The sequence below is a fragment of the Propithecus coquereli genome, unplaced genomic scaffold (assembly GCF_000956105.1).
Source record: "Propithecus coquereli isolate 6110/MARCELLA unplaced genomic scaffold, Pcoq_1.0 Scaffold236, whole genome shotgun sequence".
NCBI lineage: Eukaryota > Metazoa > Chordata > Mammalia > Primates > Indriidae > Propithecus > Propithecus coquereli.
This window is the reverse complement of record NW_012147908.1, coordinates 1,479,798-1,504,173: the sequence shown is the minus strand read 5'-3', so window position 1 is coordinate 1,504,173 and position 24,376 is coordinate 1,479,798. Positions and strand designations below refer to the sequence as shown.

At 39.6% G+C, this 24,376-nt stretch overlaps 1 protein-coding gene across 1 annotated transcript in view; it reads right to left on the bottom strand.

Annotated features, from left to right (window-relative positions):
* Positions 1 to 23,592, bottom strand: part of NR3C1 (nuclear receptor subfamily 3, group C, member 1 (glucocorticoid receptor)) — a 151,259-nt gene extending 127,667 nt beyond the window's left edge. Inside the window, exons 1-2 of the mRNA XM_012645780.1 lie at positions 23,418 to 23,592; positions 17,956 to 19,149 (exon numbers count right to left, since the gene is read on the bottom strand). Of these exons, the coding sequence (XP_012501234.1) occupies positions 17,956 to 19,136 (1,181 nt within the window). The 5' untranslated portion in view covers positions 19,137 to 19,149; positions 23,418 to 23,592. The remainder of the gene's footprint in view (positions 1 to 17,955; positions 19,150 to 23,417) is intronic.
* Between the last annotated feature and the right edge of the window lie 784 nt (positions 23,593 to 24,376).

Genomic DNA, 24,376 nt, shown 5'->3' with positions numbered 1-24,376 from the left:
TCTCAGTTTCCAGATCTTTGAGAATACGTACCTGGTACTTCTAAGAGAGGCATTAAAAACTCCAGTTAACATTTCTGACTGTCTGGCTTCTGAGATATCTGGCCCTTTGTATGAATTAAATTAATCTAGTTTTCCTATATGTTTCACCTTTTCTATTCCTACTAGTAGGATGAAGGTATTTAAGTGTTTAGTCTGCACCCAAAATGACAACTGTTTTTAACACAAGGAAAAGAAATTCATGTGATTTTATTTCTAGGGGGCCCTTTTAATTTTTAAAAAGCACTCAGTTCTCAACTGTTAATGTGGGATGATACTGCTCTTTTTCCTATGTTATGTAATACCTGATTTCTAGGAGTGACAATTCCCAAATCTATTGTTAAGCTACCCATTGTGTCTAAGAGGGGCCAGAATTCTTAAAAGACAAAAACCTAGATTTGGACTGTGTCTAATGTTATAGCTCTCACTCCATGAATTACAGGGAATCCTATACCTCAAGGAGACCTCTGGATTTGAATCTTACCTATGAGTCTCAGCCATTCTTTTCTTACAGGAAAATACTCTAGTGAGTGGTCACTTAATTTTGAGGCCATAATTAGTCAAATATTTCTCTTCCGTTCCATAACACACTTCTCTTGTTTTTAATTCAAAGAAGCCACTGAGTACACCTTGAATGGAGTGTGGGAGACAGGTTTGCAAGAATAAAAGCAATTATTTAAGTACTTAGCAGATACCTAGCCCTTTCTTTATAATACATGAAAAATCTGAGGTTCAGATTAATCAACCTTTACTGAGTACCTATCAGGAAGATTAAGTAACTCATGCAGGATTGCAGAAATAAGTAATAGAGCTGGAATTTGAACCACGGTCTCTAAATTCCAAGGTTTTATCCTTTTGATCACAGTGATTCTGCCTTTGGACCATATGTAGGAGGCAAGTTTCTTGAACAGTTAGAATATCACAAACTGAAGGATCAGACTTTCAAATACACCTGATTCCTGTAACAATCATAACAAATTGCAAAAGCTATCCTCCCTATAGTCACACCCCTTTGCAGGGTAATTTTGCTGCCCCTCCTCCCTTCTGAAGCTACACTGGCCCAGTGATTTGCTTTGACCAATAGAATGAGGTGGAAATAAAGCTGTTCCAAGTTTGGGTCTTAAGAGTTATGCATGCTTCTGCTGGTTCTTTTGGAACTCTGCTGCTACTGTGTGAAAAAACTCAGGACAGCCTTCTGGCTGATGAGACCTGGCTGTCACCCTTAATTGCTATAGCCAACTAGCCAGCTGACAGCAGATACATTGAATGAGCCCAGCTGAGATCAGTTGAGCCTGGCGAGATCAGCAGAACTGCCCAGCTGACCTGTAGACTCATGAGGAATAATAAATAGTTGTTATTCTAAAGCCACTAAATGTTGGGGTGCTTTGTTATAGAGCAAATACTAACTGATACAACTGTCAAACTATCCAACCACTTTGAGTAAGCAGAGAAAATGAAAGAAAAGGTTGTTTCTATAAGGTGGGCCCCAACATGGAAAAAGCTTGTTGATATTAAGAGAAATGCTCAACAAATCCTTAATTATTTGACTTAAATTTGCAAAATAAGGCTGAAACATGTGACCTGATCCATTTAAGAATTTGCAAGGTGCTTCGGTATGTGTAATGAATTTATGAACATGAACAATTATATATTTAAAAATCTACATCAAGAAAGTAAAGTTCTTTTAATTGTGGGATTTAATTCATACTGAATCATAGAAAAACTAGTTTTAAAAAAAAAGTCCTTTGAAGAGGTAGAACCTTAGTATTATATCATGACTTTCACAGTTAGTATTCTCTTTAAGAAGAAGCCAAAGATACATAAAGAGATCAGAAAATAGAAGCAATGAACTTATTTCTAAAACCCAAGAATTTGTCAAGACATGAGAAGCTTGTTCTTCTTCAGACAGTTATTCTAATGTACCTTAACCCCACATTCCTAAGAGGTTCAAGCAGTTGATGAGTGACTCTGATAGAGGAACTGGTGTTGGGGGTATGTGGAGGGTAGAGTTGGGGAAGAGAGCCAGATAGGAAGCACTCATTTTGTTTTTTGAGACAGGGTCTCACTCTGTTGCCCCAGCTAGAGTGCAGTGGTATCATCATAGCTCACTGCAACCTCAAACTCCTGGGCTCAAGCGATCCTGCTTCAGCCTCCTGAGTAGCTGGGACTACAGGCAAATGCTACCATGCCAGACTAATTTTTTCTTTCTTTTCCCTTTCTTTTTTTTTTTTTTTTGTAGAGACGGGGGTCTGGCTTGCTCTTGCTCAGGCTGGTCTTGAACTTCTGACCTCAAGCAATCCTCCCACGTTGACCTCCCACAGTGCTAGGATTATAGACTCAGGCCACAGCGCCAGACTGGCCAAAGCACTTGTTTTTTAACAAAACATCCAGCACGTATGCATTTTTCAGTTCCTCTTCAACCTTATGGCCAAAACATAAATTTGATAATGGTACCAAAGGTTAAAGGCTCCATTACGTAACTGTGATTACTTAGTTTGAAAGTTAAGATCAGTTTGAGAACTACGGGTTAATGAAGAAGAATTATGAGTAGGGTGGTATGGCACAATGGACAGAGTTCTAAAGCAGGAATCTTTGGCATCTAAGAGTTGTCTAATCTTAAATCACATCACTGAAAATAATAGCTAGCATTTCATGAGTGCTTTGTTAGTGCCAAACACTTCCATGCAGTTCACATGCATCATTTCATTGTGCCCATTTTTAAAGTGAGGGAACTGAGGGTTTATAAGGTTATGAATTTGGTCAAAGTCTCACAGCTGTTAAACCAGGGAATCTGACTGCAGAGTCCTAATTCTTACCCACAACACTAATTGTACTTGACCTTAGTTTCCTCATATGAAAAGTGAGGATTGGGTATAAGACTAGCTGCAGTTGGAATCCTAAGATTCTATGACAATGACAGGAGCATACTCTTTAGTCCTTCGTGTATTAGGTACATTGATGAGGACTGGCACCTTTGTCTAAAAAGGAATGCCTCTGGGGTATATGCTAACATTAATCACTGTGTCTATTCTTTTGTTTCTATATGCAGATACAGAAATGGTGAGGCTGGTTTGGGAAACAAGTCTATTGCCCACAAGCAGTCAGCCTGGGTAGTTCACCACCTCCCAGCAAAGGGCTGGGTGCCTTCGGGCTTTCTCTTCAGTTGCTGGAAGAGTAGGCACTAAGTAAATGTTGAATGAATTAATAAATATTCCATAGCCTCTGCTGGAAAGAGCCTAAAAATTGATAGAATTTTTTTTAATGTGTCCTACAAATATTTTAAATGTAACATCCTTAGACCATAAGCTCCACAAGGGCAAAGACAACATCAGCCTTATTCACTGCTGTATCCTCTGTATTAACAGCTTGAATTGTACCTTGCATATAGTAATTGCTCAATACAAGTGCTGTCCTCATTGTTGTTATTGGATTCATACAGTTCCGGTTTTTCCTAGGAGTAAAATATATGTGTTAAAGGCAAGGCCATGATATTTGCCTCTTCTTCCCTGTGGTTCTTTGTTCAAACAGCCAACCTAAATTGACTACCTTAAGGGCAAGGTACTGTAGTGAAAACATTCCTTGTCATTAAGGAGACTGGATCTACTTCAAGAGAAAAATTAGAAATATATAAGGAAAACTATTAATTCAATAAACATTTATTGGGTACGTGCCTACTATGTGCTAATGACTGAGTTAAGTATAAAGAATTATGTGGTCAGCAGTTGCCAGAGGATACCATCAGATAAGGGAGGGTGCTAAGGGCTGGACTAGGTCAGGAAAATGTACAAAGTAAGTGGCATTAAACTGTCTAGAACTTTATACATTGTTAAAAGCAGAGAGGAACCCGAATTCCAGACTGCAGCAGTCTTCAGCTATGTCACCTGGCACACTGGTATGCTGCGATCAAGGTTTGGACTTGCGGCAAGGAACCTGTTAGTAATAATTGTTTATATATTTTTATTGAAAAGTATGAACATTGCCAGTTAAGATTGTGATTTACTGTAATCCTTATGAAAAGTAATTTAGAAATACCTGTTAAAATTTTAAATACACATATCCTTGACTCAGCAGCCCTAGTTTGGTGTTAGAAACGTAGTTGCCATTTGTAAGCATGTATAGAAAAGGGTGTTCATTGTAGCCTTGTTTGTAGAGGCAAATATCATGAAACCACCTGAGTAGAATATTGTACAACTATTTAAAAGAATGGGATCCACATCTATTAATCTGGAAGGGTGTTCAGGGGGTGCTTGTTAGATAAGCTGCACAGCAATGGGTATATGATGATCCCATTCTTGGGCAGGTGCAGTGGCTCATGCCTGTAATCCTAGCACTGTGGGAGGCCAAGGATCTCTTGAGGCTAGGAGTTCAAGAACAGGCTGGGCAACACAGCAAGACCCCATCTCCACTTACGCCTGTAGTCCAGCTACTTGAGAGGCTGAGGCAAGAGGATCTCTTGAGCCCAGGAATTTGAGGTGACAGTGAGCTATGATCATGCCACTGTACTACAGCCTAGGTGATCGACCAAGATTCTGTCTCTTAAAAAAAGAAAAAAAAAAAGATGATCCCATTCTTCTATAAAAGCAAACAACCCAGAATGACTCATATGTGTCTATGCCTCATATGCCTGCACCGATTACAGAGAAATGTGATGGATACGGGGAGACAGGCAGGAAGGAAAGAAAGAAAGAGGACAGGAGAGGTGATGGGAATAAGTTTATTAACTTTTTTGGGTATAAATTTACTGAAGGGAATGAGCACATGTTATTTTTGTAAATTCTGAAGAGGCATTTGCAAAAAAAAAAAAAAAATAATAATAATAAAAGAGCCCATTTACAGACTATCCCTATAATGCTCATTCAGGTAAGCTTTCTTGGATAAGACAGATTAGGGTAGAGCTGCATAAAATTGTTTATAACCCAAATCCTCCAAGGGTTCTGGAGAGTTCATGTGGCTACTTACCCTGTATCATCTGGCATATGGGTTGTGCCAGAAAGATGATGGAGAACCACTATGCTATGAGCAACAGAACCAGAGATGGTTTTTGATTAGGGGAACATTATTGAAGGCAGTGTTAAGAAGATTAATCTGGCCGTAGGCTGCAGAATGGATTAAGAAAGGAGAAGGGAAAACTAGGAAAACAATTAGGAGACTACTGATAAGAATAATAAGAGTTTGAACCAGGGTGTGGCTAGTCTTTTCCTGTTGTGCTGGCTTCTCATGGAAGAGAAACTTAATTCCCTCCTGGCTTCCAGCCTTTGCACTTTACTCCTAACCCAGTCTAAAGGTCTTTGTGGTCTCAGAAGTATGTTTCTTCTTATCCGCTTTAATATTTTAATGTAAATTTCAAACTTAGGGCTTCTTTCTTTTTAAATTATAAACTAATCACTAGTTACATTGTTCCATTTAGAATTTCACTAATTTCTCTGGCTTTGATATTTGAGAATGTTTATATGTTTTAAGGACTAGCCTCAATAACAACCATTAATGTATTTATGATATCTGTTCTCTCTCTCCTACCCTAGTTGACATGAAAACACAAACTACTCTCCCCCACCCCGTTTTAAGATTATCATCTCCTCATGCTCCAGCTATTCATTCCGGATCTTTTGTGGCTGCTCTCTTTGGATGCCTTCCAGAGCCCTGTCCTTGGTCCTCCCCTCTTTTTTCCTGAACACTAGAGCTGTTCATTCTTAAATGACCTCATCTGATTTTCTTGCTTTAGCAAATACCTACTTACCTTGCATTTTCTCTTTTCTGTGACTGTCTTTGCCATATTAGGTTGCACTTTCATACAACTCTTAGTGGAAGAAATAAACTTATCCTATTAACCTTTTGAATTGTTGCTATACACTATAGACAGAATGAGTCAAACCTATATACAGAATAAAGTCGTATCTTAAGACATAAATAAGCAGAAGACAGATAATTTAGAAATACAGGCAAAAACAAGACACCTCTCCTCCTTGAAGTATTCAGCGATTACACACACACCTATCTGAACCATGGGCAAATAGATTTCTTGTCTGATTTTCTGGATAAGTCAATATAAATGTACACATTAGACTCATCTGCTAGAAAAATCTCAATTCTTATATAAGTGAAACACATAAAGAAGAAAGCTGCTTCTATGAAAGGTTCTATTTATTACAAGTTACTATCTTGAGCAAGATTTTAAAAACCAACCAAACAAAACCCCTCCAAAACCCTTCATTTCTAAGCTTTGGCTACCCTAATTTGTTAAGTGGTAAATGTACCAGAGTTGTTCTAGGAAACTGAAAAGAAATCCATTTCTTAGTCTTAGAGTAAATTTAAAGACTAACAATTGAAAATACATTTTTTTTTTTATGTATACTTTCTCTTTGTATACCTTAAGCACCTATCAGTCTTAACACTGATTTCCTGTCTGGGGAAGATAACAGGGGCTATCATTCCTTTTAGTGCTATTCACTATCTCCTGACATTTCCCTTTCTCTGGAAAGAATAGAAGTAGGATCCATTTCTACACATCTTCTTGGTTTATATGTCAAGTTTTATTTATTCAGGTATTCCACATGTATTTACTGAAGTCTTACTATGTGCTAGACACATTTCTGGGTGCTAAGATACGGGAGTAAGCAAAGCAGATAATATCACTGTTCTCATGGAGCTTATGTAGCCGGTGAGCAGACAAGACACAAATAATTAGATATATGATGTCCGGCGGAAGGGAACAGTGAACGAAAGATGCTACCATTTCAGGTAGAGCAGTCAGAGGTCTCTCTTATACAGCTGACATTTAAGTGGAGATTAAACAAAGTGAGAGAGTGAACCACTTTGTTCTTTCTGGAGAAAGAACATTCCAGGCAAAAATTCCTCACATTTGGGTTCATATATTGGAATACCTAGAAAGAGGACTACATTTCTCATAGAGAATAAGGAGATATTCTTAAGGGACCAGAAGGAAAAAAAGTCTTATGCCTAGTGCACATAACCTGAGGTTACAGTGAAAATTGTGTTTTCTCCTTATCGTGTATCATATGTTTGGATGACGGTATGCACATACTACTTTCCTTCTACAGTAACTGAAGTCTCCTGTTGGCTCATTCCCAACTACTCGGTCCTCATCTTGTCAACTCATTCTTTCCGCCTTTTCCTTCTTTTGTCTCAGACTCCTTGTTACCCCTTTTCTGATTCCAAATAGCTGAATCAATTCTTATTTCCCATTCATCCACACACTTTGCTCCATGAAGTTTCTGTGACGCCTTCCCAGGAATGAGCTTAAGATTGTTCAGGTGCACGTTTCAAAAGGCAAATTGGGAGGAGGGAGAAATGGGTACAAAGATCACCAGAGTGCTCTCTCTTTGAGGTTGGGGTTTTAATCTTCATCTCTGCATGCCCACTGCCTAGCTTGATAAATGTTTGTTGCTGCAAGTACAATTGGAAGGACCTTTGAGATCATCTTGTTAACCTCCCACTCCACCCATCTCAAAAATTCCTTTCCTAGAACATGTCTTTGTAGCTCTTCCACTTGTGAACACAACAATGTAGGCTGTTTACATATTTCCCAGTTTCCATACAGAAACACTTACAGACATACAAAAATCAAATTGACCCAGTCACTAGAGTTGAAATTTAGAATTTTCATTTCTTTTTTCATGGGTTTCTAATTTTTCCCCTTGGCTTCCTTATTTACTCTGTTTTCTCTTTGCAATGTATCTGTGGTACACCCCCAAGCACTGTGCAGCTCTGTTAAATGACATTATCAATTAAAGGGTCACTCATCCCTAATATACTGAATTAGAAATTACTTCACCTATTTTTCTTTCCTTTTCTTTAAAAATATTTCTTCTTAGATTATATTAAAAATCTAGTACACAGAGACTGCACTAACACCAGCCCATGATACATGTTTAGTGATAAGAAGCATTTGCTACCTAATAGAAAAATCTGCCAGCTTCCCGGCTAACAGAACAAACTAGGAGATTTGAGGCTAATAAAACACAGTGAAAAAAACCCCCAAGTTAGCAATAAAGCACATCTGCCATGCTAGATGGCTCTTTAGCCCCTTATTTTTAGCTATTAAAAACTTATAAATCATCTTTTGGGGAAAAAGAGTAAGTATTCAAGAAAACTGTTTTTAGTACAATTCACAAGAAACCTAAAGTTCTCAAGCAAGATGTTCTCACAAAGAAATCCTCTCAAAGAATTTTAGCACTAACAGAATGGTTACAAAAGGTATATCCTATTTTTTATACCACTACATGTATCTTCCTGATTTCAAAGACCAGGATCCATTCTAATCCTTGCATTTCATAAATAATAAACACGATTAAATTTAGAAAACAGTAGTAACAACTAAAATTCACTTAATTTTTTAAAGTACTGTCAGTAACAGCAGAGATTTTCTTTTTAGATTATGAGAAATAAAAGTGGAAAATGACTCTCAGTTAAAACTATTTTATGGGTGTAAATAATTTTAGTGTACTTGAGTTATTCTTGCCACAATGATTGTCAGATAGTTGATTCCCTGACACTGAAGAACTGGAATGGGAAATTAAGCTATTTTGGAGATTGTTACAGGAATTTACATTATATTTATTTTATATCTGCTATCACCAAATTTCCTTCAAGTCAAGCAAGTCAAAGCCAAAAGCAGGCCCACCTTACTTAAACACAAAATAAACACTTATGAAAAAAATCACGATTAGAGGTGAGAGTAATCTCTATTTTTTTCTGTACCATGTCAAGAAAAGAGAATATATAAGCTGCTAGCATAAAGTTCCTTTTTTTTTTTTTTTCAAACAGGGTCTCGCTCTGTCGCCCCAGCTAGAGTGTAGTGGCATCATTATAGCTCACTGCAACCTCAAACTCCTGAGCTCAAGTGATCCTCCTGCCTCAGCCTCCACACCTGGCTAATTTTTCTATTTTTAGTAGAGACAGGGTCTCTACTCTTGCTCAGGCTGGTCTCAAACTCCTAAACTCAAGCAAGCCTCCCAAAGTGTTAGGATTACAGGTGTGAGCCACTGTGCTGGCCTTAAAGTTCTTTAATAACTTAAAACACAAATCAGAACTTAACCACTGAGCATCATCCCTTTGAAAGTAGTCACCCTGGGAGGCCGTGCACTTACTCCAGGCATATTCAAAACAGAATTAATCGTTTTCTGTAGAAATACCTATGTGGGTTGTTTTATTAATAAATACTCTCAATGAAAATAAAATGTCATAATTTGAGAGAGGACTGAATTTCTAACTATCTGGAAATGCTCAAATCATTTGGAGTCACACGAATAAGGTAAGTGATCAAGCTAAGGAATAAATACATTTACTGATTAAGCAAGAACATTTTAGGTGTTACTACAGTGTAATGAGTCCAATTTTCTTTTATGGTTTACAAGGTGGCTCTGAAGGCATTTTCAAAAGAGGAATAATATCCATAGCCTCCCAATGTGGAGGCTTAGAAATACAAAATCCATTTTGGGTTTTCTGTTTTTTTTGTTTGTTTGTTTTTTTAAATCACTCTATTTAGTCCTTAATAAACCCAGCTGGATTCTAGGTGACTAATTTCATGAAGTGTTCTAATTAACATTTTTAAAGTTTCTGTCTAAGACAGCTGCCTACAAACTGATGTTTTACATTGGTATGTTTACCAACTTAAACTGCCATTTACTACTACTATGCTTGACTCTGTTATATAGAAAAAGAGATGTGTAACTTTGTTTTAATCCATCAAATTTGTTTTACTGAAGTTTTTTTCAAACACTTGATTAATAAAGAAAAAAGTTATTAATAGTAAATGCAGTTAAGTTTCATAATCCTCCCAAATTTATACACTTAGTATAAATTTTGGTATTCAATATACCCAAAAGCTCTTTTTCATACAGCTTCACTAAATATAATAAATGTGAAAAAAATGTAAAGCTGATAATTTCATTCTCTTTCAGGCAAATTAAAGTCTCTTAATGACAAAGAATCTTTGTGTACTTGATTTTATAAGAATACTACACAATAAAAAATAGTAGAAAGGGGATATTCTACCATTTACTCATAAAAAGATAACAATGTTGAAGTGATCAAACACGGCTGTTCAAATTAAATGGTATTATCTGAGATGTAACAAAATCCATCGTAAAGCTTTGTTGAAGGAGCTACAAAAAAACTAAAACTGAAAAGAAAAAATCAACGTAAAGATAATTATCTTGACACTTAAAGGCTTTAAATATAGTAGTCCTTACGAAACTGAGATCCATGGCCCTTCAGGGATTGCATACAGTAGGCACTAAGAAATTCTCAGTGCTTGAGAATAGGAAATACCTACACCAGTCACAGATGTCATAACACACTTAGCCAACGAGGGTCATGCTGGTTTGAGCTGAGTGTACTTGGCAGAGCTTTAAAAATTCCACCTTGCATTTTTATAATGCTTTTTAATTTTCAAAGTAAACACACATGCACAAATCCTGTCAGGCAAAAATGCTCTGGCTTTCTTACAGAAGTGGAAACTGACAAAAAGCAACTAGTACACAAATATAAACAAAAGAACAGAGGCTTGATCCTATTTCTCCTGTATATAGCGTTTAAAGATTCAGTGTTGACAAATAAAAATTATTAAAGATGCATGAGGAATTTCTAACACCAAATATTAAATACTTCCCTTCAGATCAGTATTAAGGTTTCCTGGCTATTCTTTTCTCTTTTGCTCTTTAAATGCCTCACGTTTTCCTACCCGTAAAACAGCTGCCTTTTGTCCTACATGGATATTGACAGAATCAGAAACTTAACATAGAAACCAGAATAAAAACTTTCGTAGGATTAAGAGATTTAAATGAGATGAATGCGTGCAAAGTGCTTAGTGTAGGGCTGCCACGTAATTAGTGCTCGATCATTATTAGGCAAAAAATAGTCAACAAAATTTACAGGGAAGCACATAGACACTGTATATTTTATTATAAAAATCTAAAATGTGTCAAGGTAACTTTTTTAAAACATCTGACTAGTCTGCATTATATTAATCAGCTATTTGTTTCATATCGCTGGAAGAGACCTAGATGATCAGAGAAGCCTGCTGGGAAGCTTAGATAATGGAGAATTGGAATATTCAACCCGGCTACATCACTAATTAATTCTGCAGTCTTTCCCTGAACACTTTCTATGGGTCTCAATTTCTCATCTTGAAGCCGATGAACTTGCAAGTTCTTTTATGCTCTAATCTAAAATACCTAACATATAAAGCAACCTCTGGGAGTCCCACCTCTCAGGTTCTAACAACAGCAATAGTTACCTTTTCTTTTTTTATGTGCCACCAACTGCATTATTTTAAATCCTTACAAAAATACCAAATCTGGGCTCATTCTTGTTTTCTTTTGATAATGTACAAAGAATATGTCAAAGAACCAACTTCAGTATACCATTCTCTACCCCAATTACTTCCCTTATCAAATTGATAGGTTGAGGATTATAGAATTTTAGAAACACACACACACACACACAGGTGTTTTCAGAACAATTCAGACATAGATGCAAAGAAAATATTTTTCACTCCAAAATACCTAATTATCCAAGGTTATAGATTATCTTCCCTCAGCATTAGAATTCAAGTCTTGGATTATTAGTTTAGTGTTTTTCTAGTATGAATAATACTATAGAAAAATACATCAAATTGTTTGGAAGGGATCTGAGTGTTAAAAAACAAAAGGCACCAAATCTCACAATGTAAATCATCTTAAAATTAAGGAAGCCCAAGTAATTATAAAACAAAACATTAAAACAACCACAACAATAACATAAAGTAAAATAGTGTCCACAACAAACTGGTAGAGCTTTAATGTTCAACATGTGACGATCATAAGGTCGCAAGTCAGCATTGCTCCAACCATCATGAAATAATAAATCATGTACTAAATTGTATGTCATTTCATAATAGATTTCAAAATTTGGCTATCAAATATACTTTCATAATAGCCAGGGCTAAATATTATTATGGACAATTATGAAATCAACTAGAATAAAGGCTAATTTTATCATAAAAGGAAATAAGTTAACACTTATTGCAACAAACCATATGTCTTAAACCCTGCATAGTTGAGTTGAACTCTCAAGTTATTAGTTACAAAATAAAAATGCAAGGTAAAACGATGTATAAAACATCTACAACTATCATATCATTAAACCTTTTTCTCCCCTTTTGTATTTTTGGTGCCCCATGGTATGAATGAAAAAAAAAATCTAAAATAAGAGGTACTTTCACTAAACTTGCATTATAGACACTATTAATCTTGTTGAAACATGCTAAAAAGAAAAAAATATTTTAAAGCACTCAGTATTAATACTTGGGTTATTCTGAAAAAAGTATGTTTAAGCATGCAACTCTGCCAGGATAAGTCATTAATATTTAAATTGGCCCAAACAAAAAATTAGGGGATGACACATTTTCATTCAAAATAATTAGATTTAAGGACTACATTGCAGTATCGTTTAAATGACTGTCTAGCACTTGCAGAACCCCATAATTTACTCTGCATATGTACCATTAAGAATTTAATTTCCTTAATATTCCAGCAGAAAAATACATAACCCATGGAAACACATTACCAAAGAAAAGGGTTGCTCACCATGGTTGACAATGTATGTAAAAGTGCACTACGAAATATGGAATGGTTCTGTCAACATAAGACATCATTACTTCAACTGCTTTCAAGTCATCAGATTTCCATTAATTAAATAGCAGTTCGTATTTGTTAAGTTCATAAGTTCATATTCATGTTAAGTTCAAATCAAGTTCAAGTTTGTCCCATTTTTAAATAATCATTTTTATAAAATACAATTTTAAATAAAAATGGGACAAACATGAACTTCATCTTAGCTGAAATAATCTAAAAGTAAAATGTGCATTGCATCCTTTTTTTGGTAGTAAAACATAGCAAGAGACAACATAACTCCATAAACAATTAAGATTATATCACCACAATTAGTTTTAGATTTCTACCTCAAAAGAAAGAAACTAAATTGTAATCCTGGGTGGTTCACTCCCTTGTACACAAACATAGCCCTAATTCTCTCTTCTTAAACCTCTGAATTCATGACAATTGATCCAAATTGTTGGTTTTCAGAAATCTCTTGATATTTCTAAAACTCATCTCCACTATTCCACACCTCTGTTGCTCCTCTTTCTCCCTCCCCTCCCCCATTAATTCACAGACTACCACTGGAAATCCTCTATTTAGAGACATTTGAGATGGTTTTGAGGAATAAAGAAAGCAATGGGTTAAAATTAGGTGTTTGGGGGTTACGACCACTATCAGCAACTAATTTTGAACAGCTATAAGATTGTATTTTTCTTAATATGTAAAAATTTTTTAAAAATCATCATCACAAGTCACACTCTAATCCAGTTTAGCATGGAAATGATCACACACAATTCAAAGGGAACACTCAATGAATCTTTTCTTTTTTAAAATGGGAGCTCTCCATAGGAATATTTTTATTTACTTGAAAAATACAAAACCCAAGTACAATATGCCAGAAGAAAATGAGAGCAGTTGGCTTTCTGAAGCTACAGAAATAAGGAGGGCATGGGCTTTTAAACCCCTTCTGTAAAGGTCAATAAGTAATTGTTTTTTTTTTTTCAGTTATAGCTTAATTCAACAAAATATTTCTTGAAAGCTCTTTATGCCATAGGATTCACCAATATATATTTTCCATGACTCAGAAATAATGGAAGCAAGTGCCCATTAATTTAGCAAATACCTGTAAATACTACATTACACAATTACTCTTGATGAAAATGTTACCAGGATGTCCTCAGAAGGGTAAACGTTATATTTGGCACAAACCTATTTTGCCTATTTAATTTGTTCACATAAATGTAGTACATAATGAGACCTCACTGCTAATTAAAATTAGGTATAATCCTTAAAGTAAAAATATGTTTTAATACCTATGCCCTAGACCTATTCTAAACTTAATGTAAATTAAGATTTCCTAACATAACTAGGCTATTTCAATCATCTGCAGGCCAGGGTAGATTAAGACTTATATAACTAACCAATTAATGCAGATGCTCAGTCTTTCACATTAGGCACAAACTAAAATAAACTCTTTTGATCCAGTCTCTCCTTTACTAGCATCTCGAAAGGTCCCTAAAGTGATCTCTACCCACATACTAATTTCACTATTAATACAATTTGCATTTAACCTATATTTTATGCAAGGTATACTTCAGAAAAAGTCTTTCATAAAATGTGTAAGCATTCAATAAAATATTGAAAGTGGTCAAACTAAAATATCTAAAACACAGACAAAACCAAGACAGCATTATGAATATAAATCGTTACCAATTATAAAAATATAAGGGGAATAGCCAAAGAAACATCGTAAGAAGTAAATTCAATAAAATCTGACCACATGCTAGTCACACATTTCTGTATTAGTCATTCCACACTAAATTGACACACCTGAATACACAGTATGTTTTAAAAGTTTCTTTCTTTTACTAATCATATAGCCATAACAAGGTATAGAATTTAAAAGAGTTTTATCATAAAGCTTAAAATAAGTAAATAAATATATGCCCCGAAGAAAATCTCCTTTAACATTAAAAATCAGTTGTGTGAATGAAAATCAGAAATATTAAGCTTAAAAGACACTGAAACATCCATTGTCAGAACCTTTGGAAAGAAAGGAAAAAGAAAAGGTAGGAAGTAAAGAAAGTATCCATTAAAAAGGGGGAAGGGTAAATCATCGTCAAAACAAAATCTCTTCTTTATGTTTCCTTTTTCTGAGGAAACATTCAACATGATGTTAATGAGAAAAATAAGAAAGGGGCAGAATTTGCCTCACTCTGTGTTTGTGTAGGTCTTCAATTTCATTACTTTATAAAATTAGACACAGATGTGATTAATGAAAGACGTTAAAACCTACATAAATTTTAGTAGCTTCACTAAGTGCCAATTGTCAGAGCCCTAGACTCCACCTAAGACTGAATTTACAAGTTCAGATTCATCCTGCATCACTTTCTCTCCAGTAATCCCACGCTTCAGGAAACAGACAACTTTTTAATGCCAAAATTTCAACATAATCTCAATAAAAGCTCTAATTCCACCTAAAACCATTTCCTTTTCTCTACTTTTCAGCGTTTCACCATTAATGCTGAAGTAAAACAATGTTGAAGATCAAATTATGCAGAAATATGCCTTCATCAACGTTATAAGTTTATGCGAAACCTACTGAATGTTAGTATTTAAAAAAGCATAAAGTTAGAATGGCTAGTTCATTTTACTTAAAGAATGGATTTCTTTAAGTAAGGTTTCTCTTGTTTTCCTGTCAGTGAACTTAAACCTTAAAAAGAAAATGCTTTATTGTGCTCAATCATGATATTCACTAATTTTACAATTTAATGTGATAACTCAAGGTTGTGGTGCATTGACACGTCTGAAGGAACTGCCTCCCTCCATACCCAGAGAATAAGGTGCTTTTTTTATTAAAAAACATTCCGATAAAAAGCAATTCTAACGTTGCATTTTAAGAAGTCAAATTACAATTTATGCTATTTTTTAATTTAAAAGGAATTCAACTGAAGTTATTAGTGGCATTTAATATTTTTCTATCTAAAGTCATAAAGTCAGTATTCAATCAAGTTGTGGTCTCAACGTGTTAATTTATTTGCTGATCACTCAGGGTCATTGATCATAGCTTCTATTTGGCTAGAATCATATAACATATAGAGAAGAGAAAGCAACCAGTTTTAGTTATATCAAGGCTGTTGTTTGGAAACAATAGACTAATTCAGTGATGGTTTAAAAAGAAACATTGTTTCAATTTATTTGGATGAAGCTTTGTTCTGGGTAATCGCAGTTCCCAGTGCTAAGTTAATGGCTTAAGGTATAAAATTTTCAAACATTAACAAATGATCCTGTGTAAGGTATTACACCTTTTTGTTAGTACAGAGACTACTGATTATAATTCCAAATCACACATTGGCATAAAAATAATAATTTCATTGGATATTAAAGAACTTCTAAAGAGCTACGTCATCGCCCCGCCTACCTCCATAAGGTTGTTATGAGGCTCAAACTAAAAATATGTGAAGACATGTCATGTAATAAAATACCATGAAAGTTAAAGTATTAAAGTTATCTTTAATGATTTAAGGGTAACTATGTTCATCTATGACATACTCCATATCCCAGATTTTACAGGGCTTAACGAAAGTTCATAGTGAATGGAAAATAAGTTTTGTTCCATGCCATTTTTTTTATAGTAAGGAAAATGAAAACAATACCATGATGACTATCAGGACAAAATGCATTAATAATCCCCAAGAGTTTCCTAAAATGTATTATCTTTCTTTGTACAATTACATGTTTTATAAATCAATTTAATAGTTTCCTACAGATAGCTTAATCAAATCAACCGTACTCAACTCTTTTAAGAAAACCAAGCACATGAATTCCATTGCCAAAAATTTAAAACACAGCCTGTCTTTTAACATTGAAAACACAACAGCTTATGCAATAAGAAACATCTCAAGTCTCCTTATTGAAAACATTTTAACCCTTCAGTTCAGAAAGACAATAATAAAATATTGTATTCTTCTAAATAATTATTATTTAAATAATAGATTAGTAGGAAGTTTGCATTAAGACACATAATAACCAAGTTGTTTTTTCTTTCGATAGCAACTAAGCCTTTTAGAAGGATAGAACATAGCCTAAATTTGCGTCTAAATTTTTTCCCTAACAAGAAAAGCTTCCTACGTAAACAAGAAAGAAAAGAAACACCTCAGTATTAAGATACCTTTCATAGTAGAAAGTATTTTAAAGAGAGTTAAATCTCAATGGCTAGTTAATGGGAATGACAAATATCACTAATATTTAAGAAAAAACTTGAAATGGTTACATACAAATAAATCACTGTGATTTTTTTTCAAAAAAAAAAAACCACTCTAATTAATCTCTTGTCTTTCACTGCAATCCACATTTTTATATTTTCCTTCACACCTAAAAAGGACATATAGTCTAGCACTTTTCTGAATTGGTGATGGGAGTATAGGGTAGAGAACTTAACCTCGGCCAGCACAGATATCTAAATTCAGAATTTTTTCTGATAATTCTATTTTAACAGAACTTTATGGTATCAGACAGAAATGTCAGTATACTTATGAGTAAAAATTAGACAGAAACCAAACAACTGAGAATTGAATATTAACAATTTTGGCCATCAGTTATCTATTTTAGAACTTGCAGGAGCATTTGAAAGTAAAATTTTGTTTTGCACCATGTTGCCATTAATTCCTTTCTTAAAGACAATGATCAGCAGACAACTTGTTTACCTTAGGTTGGGAACCCTGTGAGCAAAACCTATGTCTAATACTACAGGTCTGGTACGCTGTTCACTGCATTGCTTTAGCAATCTCAAAAGGCAAATTCTTCAACAGAAGGTTCAGTTTGAAGAATAGGGCTCATTGTTAGAACTTCTAATTTTTAACCCTTTACTCTCAAGCTAACACTTCACAGATGTACCTATACATCAGCACAACTTTTGATTATGTAATTAAGGGTATTTTTTATTATAACGTAAGAGCACATTCTAAAACAGCTAAATGAACATACACAAAAATATATCATCAGACGTTATACTCTCTTGAATTTATATAATTTTTACTTAAGATATGTTAGCGAGTAATACTATTTTAAAGTTTTTAAATGAAATCTTCACCACTGGTCAATGAGATACCGAATATCACTAGTTATGGGAAAAACTTCAAGTGGTTACATGTAGATAAATTACTTAAGTTGTCTACAGTGCCTACTTTCAAAAACCGCTTAAACTTATTCATATGAAAAAGCACATGAATCTTTGCAGAACACATGCAAACAAATGTTTAAATCTATTAACCCATCTTAGATGTACCATTCTTAAGAAATAGAAAGGCATTGATCTTACCTTGAGTAGCCATTAGAAAAAACCGATCGACCAGGGAAGTTCAAAGTCCCCAAGGAAGTCAAGTTGTCATCTCCAGATCCTTGGCACCTATTCCAATTTTCTGAACCAACAGGAATTGGTGGAATGACATTAAAAATAGGCTTCTGATCCTGCTGTTGAGAAAGGGATGCTGTATTCATGTCATAGTGGTACATCTGTCCTCCAGAGGTACTCACGCCATGAACAGAAATGGCAGACATTTTGCCAATGTTTGCTCCAGAAAAGTTGGCCTGACAGTAAACTGGGCCTAGTTTCTCTTGCTTAATTACCCCAGGGGTGCAGAGTTCGATGAAATCTTCTTTTTCTGTTTTCACTTGGGGCAGTGGTACACTGCTGGGGCTTGATAAGATCAGATCTCCATTATCCTTAACTTTAGGTTTAGTGTCCGGTAAAATGAGAGGCTTACAGTCCTCATTCGAGTTTCCTTCCAAAAGGAATGGATCATCCTCTCCTTCCAAAGGAGAAAGCAAACAGTTTTCATCCATTAACAGTTCTGATCTCCATGGACTCTCACTCGTCTCTTTACCTGGGGACCCAGAGGAAAACTCCAAATCCTGCAAAATGTCCAAGGTGCTTTGGTCTGTGGTATATAACTTCACATTGCCACCATTGGTACCAGTCTGGCCCTTCAAATTTTGCTGTTCTGAAGATGAATCAGAGAGAGTTTTTGGAAACTCCTTCTCTGTGGGGACAGCAGAAGCAGCAGCAGATGCTGAACTCTTAGGGTTCTCTGGAACACTGGTCGACCTATTGAGGTTTGCAATGCTTTCTTCCAGAAGCCGAAAGTCTGTTTCCCCAGAGGAAAGGCTGATTTGGCCCTGCTGTGGGAATCCCAGGTCATTTCCCATCACTTTTGTTTCTGGCTCTCCCATGTACAGTCCCATTGAGAGTGAAACTGCTTTGGACAGATCTGGCTGCTGCACATTGCTTACTGAGCCTTTTGGAAAATCAACCAAAAGTCTTTGCTGCTTGGAGTCAGACTGAGAAGCAACAGCCAGTGACGGTGAAGATGCAGAAACCTTCGCAGTAGCTCCTCCCCTTAGGGTTTTATAGATATCCATCACACTTCCCCTCTCCTGACTAAGCACACTGCTGGGGATTTCTTCTCTACTGGGAGGAGTTAATGATTCTTTGGAGTCCATAAGTTAATATCAGCTACAAAAAAAAAAAAAAGGAGGAAAAACATAATAAGCTCTAAAGTCACATTATCTCTGTGATCCGATTAGTAAGCCTGTTAGATGAACCTTTTAGTTAACTCCGAATCAAATTCTTTGTTATCGGAAGAGTAGTTTCTATCTTCCAGAATAAAAAGCCATGTCCCCTGCTCCCATTCAGTGTGCCACATTTAAAAGTACAATGCAGTCCATTTGCACAGCTGAGGACAAAACTGTTCCCAACTAAGCATGGCTATTCATCCTGCCACTCACTGAACGTGTAGCTTTGTTAATCACAGACATTATAATTCATTACATCTGATTATTCTGAAGGTTCAAGTTGATATCAAAGTATTTAATTTTTTAAAAAGTGTTGATCATTAAAATTCCTACCTTTTTTCAATTGAGACTGTTTGCTAAGAACCAATACATTTAACATTTGATAAATACTATACTACAATTTTCAATCCCCAATTATTCCCAAATTCCCCCCCACCACCTAGTCACGCATCCAACCCTTTAAAATACAACCTACTGGTAAACCATGCACATTTTATTTGAAAAATAAACAATGCTGATCTCCTTATCTTCTAATAGGCTGGGAAAAGGCTCTTATTTTAACCGATATTTCTGACTTGGATATGCCTAGTAGTGCCTACCTCCAAATTTTGGATATATGATACATTGCATACAGGACAACCAAAATTTAGATTTAAAAAAGTAAGACAGACTGTGCAGTAACTTCTCACTACAATTTTAGCTTATTTGAATATACCTTAAATATCGCTGTCTGATCCTTATAACTCACAATAACATCTAGATTAAGACGCATTTATTTAAATTGCTTGAGACCCTCAATATAAAATACTGTTATATACTTCTAAGTTAGGATCTTTCCTTTCCAAATACCTCAGTACTGAAAAAGAAAAACCCAGAACTGTAAAATCACATTCACACGAATCAAAGTAAAACAGTATCAAGCAAAATGCTCAGAATAATTTTCTCCGCATTCTAAACCTTCACCTAGCCCAATTCTGAGCCTATTCTCAAGAGGATGATTAGGTTGCTAGTATATTGTTAATAATCAGGATGTTTTAAGAGAAGGGCAAAGATTTTGATAGGCACATTTGGGACATTATAGTCAAATCCCAACCAATAAAAGGAAACTTTTCCTATACGATGACGCTAAGAAACATAAATGTCACTGGCCCTCACTGCAAGGGGAATATAATGAAGGTGGAAAGAGGGGTGGGGATCTGTCACTACAAATCTCGAGGGTTAAACTGCTTATCTGCCCACTCTTCGCCGTGTGTATCTGATAGCGATCTCTAAACGCAAGGTATCGAATAGAGACTAATGAATTTCCACGCCGCTTTTTTGACAGCTGCCTTCAAACCCGAAACCAAAACAATACTTCCTAAAACGAAACGCTCCCTCAAGCTACATTATCCCCCCCGTTTAGCAAATAACTCTGCCACACTCAGGGGCATGAAGCACGCCAGGGGGTCTTAAGTAGTATTACAGGAATGCGACTATCAAGTCTGCAACCCCAAACATCAGCGCTAGTTAAAAATCGCAGCACAAAACTATTACGGTTAGGGAGGGTCTTTTTCTGAAAAGCGCCACTTAGAAACGTCAGGCTCGAAATGATGTCAAACGCTAAAGAACAAGCCCTTGGGGGGTTGCTGGGGGCGGAAGGGGGGTGTGGGAGAAAAAAAAAGTGCGAGGTTAGGAGAGAAATGTGTCCAGACCTGTTGAGTTCTCCCTCCGACACGCCCACTTCTACCAGATAACGCCAGCCCGGCCGAAGTCTCCGAGTTGCAGGCTGTCAGCCCTGCGTCCGCACTCTCTCTCTCGCCCCGCACGCCCGCCACGAACGAGGCGCGCGGGAGCCTCGACAGCAGCCCTGACCGCGCTCAGGCGCGCTGGGGTGGAGTGCAAATATTTGGGCGAGTAGAATTCAGACGCGGCTTAGCGTTCACCATCAAAAGGGGTGTCGGGACGGCCCCCTTGGAGGGAAGAGAAAGGGGGACTTGGGGGGAAACCAGACCCGGGTTCCCTCCGGGGAACGAGAGGCTTGAAAGCCCCGGCAGCACGAGGCTCCCCTGGCAGTCCGAGCTCAGGTTCCTACCCCTGGGCTCGGCCGGGCGACGGCGGCGGAGGGAGAGGAAGAGGCCAGCGCTGTCACCCGCGCGCTGCCCTTTCGTCACCATCACCCGGCCCTCGCCAGCCCCCAACCCCCACTCCCCGAGGCTAATAAAAGTTTGCAGGCTCCCACAGCGGCCCCCGACTCGGCCTCCCGTACTCGCGGCACCTCGGCGAAGCGAGCCCCCACCCCTCCCCGCCTCTTACCTCGGGCAGCGGCGCCGCTCACCCGCCACCGTCCGCAGCTCCCGCCGCAGCCGAGATAAACAACTTAGCGTGTGAAAGCAGGAGGAGCAGGAGGGAAATATTTTTTTCTAAAAAAAGGAAGTAAACAGCCGCCCCCTTCTCCATGGGGGGAGGGGAGAGCCCCTATTTAAGAAAGTCTCCCATTTCCCAACTGACAAGCCAGCCCTCCGCCCCGCTCCGTGCTCGTCTCCGCAGGTCCGGGCTCCGAGGCGCGCGTCCCCTGTCCCGGCGCCCCGCTGCTTCGGCCGCTCCGGCTGCCGCGTCTCCTTCCACCCACTGAGTCCGTCCCCGACGGGCGGGCGGTGACTCGACTCGGGCTCCAGTCACAGACACGAGCTCGCAAAATGGAGGAGGCGGCGGCGGAGGGGAGGGAGCACGGACACGGGAAAGGGCCGCCCGGCCTGGGCGAGCAAGCGGGACCGAGCGGGGGGCGGGTGGAGGCGGCGCCACGGCGCGCACACACTCGCACACACGCGCTCCCACTCCACCCCCGGCCGCTCCCCGCCCGAGGGGCCGCGCAGCGGCCGCGGGGAACGGTGCAACCTGTTGGCGACGCTTGGCAACTGCAGGGGCGCCCGCAGCCCCCGCCCTCACGCCCTCCGCGCGGGCCCGCCAGCCGGGTCCCGACGGCGCCTGCACGCCCGCCGCCCTAGGCATTGCCGCCCGCAAGGAGCGCGGGGCTTCTCCTCGGCCCCCACCCCAGGAAAAAGAAAGTGAGGCGGGGGCCGACCTGGTCTCTTTGGGGCGGTTTGAAGAGGGAAACCGAGTTTCTCTAGTTTCTCTTCTGGCAGCCTCCTTCCCGCCCCCGCCCAGCTCCTCGGCTCGGTCCCACTTTGGAGCTCGCCCTCTCCCTCGGCTGCAAGCTCCGGGTGACAGCGGGCGGGCAGGAGAGCCGGGGCGCGGCCCGCAGCAGAGCTGTGGGGTGGTCCGCGCCGCCGCCCCGGGGCCGAGTTGCGCGAAGTATGTCACTTCGAAAGGGGCTACAGGGTTGCACGGAAACGGTGCCGCAGCGTCTCAGCAGCGCTCGGGGCTGGTCAGCCAGACACGCCCTCCGGGGAGGCTTAAAGGAGGAGAGGGTAGAGGAGGGGGTCAGCGCATACGTACTCTGGGCCCGGGGGGAGTCGCGTGCTGGCGGGCCCCCCACCCCCGCATCGTCTGGGCTGCCCGGTCTGCAACCGCCGCCGCCGCGCTCTTGAACCCGGAGAGAAGTTGCAAAGCAGAACCCACCCTCCCCCGCGCCCCGACCGTCCCCCACCCTCTTCCCCGAGTCTGCGAGGCGGCGGCGGCAGGAGGCGCCGCCTGCCAAGTTCAACCCCCACCCCTCCTTCACTCCCTCCCAGCGCGCTCACACTCGAAGGAAGTTGCACGCCAAATGCAAAACCTCCGGCGAGCTGGATTTCTTTGCACTTCTTTATTCTGATTAAGAAAGCAGGGGGTGCCAGGCCTAAAAGCAAGTTGCAAGAGAAATAGTAAGTTGCTGGCGAAGTGTGTCCTCCCCCAGTACCAAACCCCTGACCTCTCCTTCCACCCCCTCCGGGGCCCTAGTCCAAGTTCCCCGTGAGGCCCCTTCCCCAATCTTGACATATGCTGCCCTGGACTCAAAGCGTCGCTCACCCTATCGCGTTCGTCGGACCCCTGCCCCCACCACCACCAAATAAAGCAAAACGCACGCAGCTGTAAAATGTCAGCGTTAAACTCCCTCCAGCTGTTTCTGTTTCGCGCCTCCCCCTCAGTCCGAGGGAAACACGTGGCCTGTCCCAACAGAGAGGAGAGGGGAGTGGGGCGAGGGGTGACCGCGCGGGATGCCCCCGTCCCAGCCCCCTTCCCCAGCTCGCCGCGTCCGGAAGGCTTGGGCGATCCCGGGACCGAGCCTCCTACCTTGTGTGGCACATATTATGATTTTTGTGACTCGGGGAAAGGTTGTGCCGTGCTGCTTTAGGGTTTGGGGAGGTAACTTTTGCGCCCCCACAGGTGACAGCGCTAGCCAGCTCCTGACAGAGGCGGGGGGCTGCCGCAGCTCCACCTCGTCCCTGCCCCGGGGCTCGGCGGCAGCCACTCTCTCTCCTCGCGCCGCGCTCCGACTCTGACGGTGGCCGTCTCCACTCTGACATCTTGAAGGGGATTGGGGAAGCGCGTGCCGGAAGCCGCCCGCCGCCATCTTGGTAGAGGAGGGTGACGCCAGTCCAGCTTCGCGGCCACCATCTTGGCTAACGTTCTCGATCGCTGGGTGTCCTAAATTGGCAGTACTCGGGTCTGAATGGTAACCGCTGCCCTAGAAAAGAACTGGGCTTTTTTAGCAACCCTCTTGTCCGGAGACGATCTACGGGGGCCGCCTCCAGAGGATTAGGGAGCCTCCATCTTGGCAAAGGGAGAGGGGCTCGCCGTCTCAGAAAGGAAAAGGGAACCAAAGCCTAAGCCGACGTAGAAACATCGGCCAGAATAATTTTTATGAAGGATTCAGAGCACCTACATGTTGACAAAACCCCCATCTGTATCCAGAAGAGAGACTCCTGTTCTGTCCCTTGGCGCAAGTCAACCAGAAGGAGGCCCTAGCTTTGGATGCTCATAGTGGATGCCATGAGACTCTGGGGACGCTACTTTGCCTTCTTACAAAGTTTTTCCAATTTCTGAGTCCCAGGCAGCACAATCAGACGTGTCTCATGGATTCGGTCCCTAAACTACCAGCAGTTTCATGGGAAAAATTCAAGACCCAACCCTACAATAATTTGTTATACGTTTTAGAAGTGCGTTAGATAATCATGCTAATAACGATTATCCTTGTATGTCTGCTTGAAAGTGTAAGAACCGGTCTCCCTCGGCCCCAGGAACAGAGAAGC